Source organism: Penaeus monodon, chromosome 26 (genome assembly GCF_015228065.2).
Source record: "Penaeus monodon isolate SGIC_2016 chromosome 26, NSTDA_Pmon_1, whole genome shotgun sequence".
Classification (NCBI taxonomy): domain Eukaryota; kingdom Metazoa; phylum Arthropoda; class Malacostraca; order Decapoda; family Penaeidae; genus Penaeus; species Penaeus monodon.
Window position 1 is genome coordinate 32,340,879 of NC_051411.1, and position 2,500 is coordinate 32,343,378.

The 2,500-nt window shown below is 35.0% G+C and overlaps 1 protein-coding gene across 2 annotated transcripts in view; it reads left to right on the forward strand.

Annotated features, from left to right (window-relative positions):
• LOC119590080 (ribokinase-like) overlaps positions 1-2,500 on the forward strand; it is a 9,208-nt gene that overhangs the window by 3,039 nt on the left and 3,669 nt on the right. The window contains exons 1-4 of one of the 2 annotated variants that reach the window (XM_037938838.1): positions 467-556; positions 791-863; positions 1,619-1,751; positions 2,082-2,208. In XM_037938838.1, the coding sequence (XP_037794766.1) occupies positions 811-863; positions 1,619-1,751; positions 2,082-2,208 (313 nt within the window). In that variant the 5' untranslated portion in view covers positions 467-556; positions 791-810. Of the gene's footprint in view, positions 1-466; positions 557-790; positions 864-1,618; positions 1,752-2,081; positions 2,209-2,500 lie in introns of those variants that run through there. The other variant, XM_037938836.1, reaches the window with a different exon arrangement.

Sequence of the window (2,500 nt, forward strand, 5' to 3'; positions counted from 1 at the left end):
AGGGACTGGGAGTTTTGAAGTGGACCCGTAGAGTTGACACTACGAGCCTATGGTTAGTGCCACTTCATTATACGTGTGTGTGTGTGTGTGTGTGTGTGTGTGTGTGTGTGTGTGTGTGTGTGTGTGTGTGTGTGTGTGATTGTGTGTGATTGTGTGTGACTCTGTGTGTGTGTGTGTGTGTGTGTGTGTGTGTGTGTGTGTGTTGATGTGTGTGTGTGTGTGTGTGTGTGTGTGTGTGTGTGTGTGTGTGTGTGTGTGTGTGTGTGTGTGTGTGTATGTGTGGGTGTGTGGATATCTATCTATCTATCTATCCATCTATCCATCAATCCATCCATCTATCTATCTATTTATATCTATATCTATATCTATATACCTATCTATATACATACATACATACATACATACATATATATATATATATATATATATATATATATATATATATATATATATATATAATTCCCAGACGCTCACACACATTCGAACACCAATCAGCTGACAGAGATAAATACAGACGTCGTATGTTGACGCCGACATGGGTTTTCGCGTTTCTACAGTAAGAAAAAATCACTTCCATTCAATGTTTTCAGTGTGGCATGTCTCTTAAAAGCTTTAAATCACATGACTATATCTAGAAGTGAACGAAAATTATTTTTGTTCCAAATATTAGTGATTGATAACAGAAAGAGAGGGAGCTATTGTATGACAACCCAGAGTACGCTTTGCTGATAAACGAGTGGCCTTTATCGCCATCAGTTTGATTCATTTGTTTAAAGTTGTTGTTTTCCAGGTCGACAGAAAAGACTAAAGATGTCTAATCCAAAAGTTGTTGTCGTTGGATCGTGTATGACTGATCTTGTAAGGTTAGTATGAAAAGGTAACTTTTGGGAAGTCCTTAACCTGTACCCATAGAGGTATATTACTTGTCCATCATTTTTTTTTAAATTATTATTGTGCGTATGAAGAACACTGTCATTTACCCAAACTCATGAGGTGTAGATAATTCTGCAGAAAAGCTGCATGATCCTAATACATTGAAATTTATTGATGGTTCGCATATTTCATATACTTACTGACATAGTGTATATCTCCTATACTTAGGATTAAAGGTAGTGGAATCACCAAAATTTGCATACGTCATTATTTGGATGATTAGTATAGTCTATTATTATGTTTGTTTTTTCTTTTGATACCTTGCAATTTCCCTGTTATTATTTACAAGTGTCCTGGCTTAGGGCCATATCAGTGGTTTGAGCCAAATATAACTAATTTAGCTTGACAGGAGACATCACATGCAATTTGTTGACTGTAAATTCATCAGAATCAGTGTCAAGTAGCTTTTCTGCCATCAAACTAACAATCATAAGGGATTCATCAATACTAAATATGTTACTTCAGTACCATGCAGCTTTTTTACTACCAAACTGTAATAGTTAGTTTTATCTCCTTCACATGTACCCAGTGCCTACAGCCTGGTTTTGAAGATTATTAAAGATACTTATTACCTTAAAGTAACATTAGTTCCATAACAATACAGACATCTTTAGTCCAGTATTCATCATGACATATAATATTGGTTTTGTTACATTGTCTTATACATCTATTCATATTCTCCCAGCTATACCCCAAGGCTTCCCAAACCGGGTGAGACCATCCATGGACATCAGTTCAGTGTTGGATTTGGTGGCAAAGGGGCTAACCAGTGTATTGCTGCAAGGAGACTTGGTGCATCGACAGCCATGGTGGCAATGGTATGGATTATTTCCAGTTTATTTATTTTATGTTTGTTTTAAGCTTGCTGCTCATGTGTAATGCAATCTGTGGTTTTACATTGGTATAGTAGAATAATTTTATAGTTTTTAAAATATTTTCACTACTCAAGAATCATTTGTATGATATGCAAAGGCACTTTAATTACATATAAACATATGTAGAGTTTGCAAATATATCTTGTTAAAAACAAAACACATTTTGGCTTTAGTCATTGTATATGGTCTTCACATGGTAAAACCTATTTCACAAACTTGGTAATTCAACAGATTGTATTGGAGAAAGAAATGCATAAATCAGTATTCTAACAGGTGGGTGACGACTCCTTCGGCCAAAACTACTTGCAGAATTTCAAAGACAATGGAGTTGATATAACTCATGTTGGAGTGACAAAAGAGGCAGCAACAGGAGTAGCACCCATTGCTGTGGATGATTCAGGTATGATACTTATTAGTATTTTATGGTGAAGTTATAAAGAAAGTTAGCATCTGGATCTAGGTATATCCAATGTAGTACATGCTTAGGGAAAATTACCTTAGATACATTTATTTCTTTATCTATGAAGCCAAGAAGGCATAATGAATGGAAGAAAAATAAATTAATATTTACTAATCTGTAAACAACTCTAATTTGGGAATTGATACAAGTATTTAGTTAACTGAACCAGCAGGTTCCATCTTCATTCATTCACTAATTGGTGAATAGCAGGTTTTGTTTTAAGTCGTGTTTC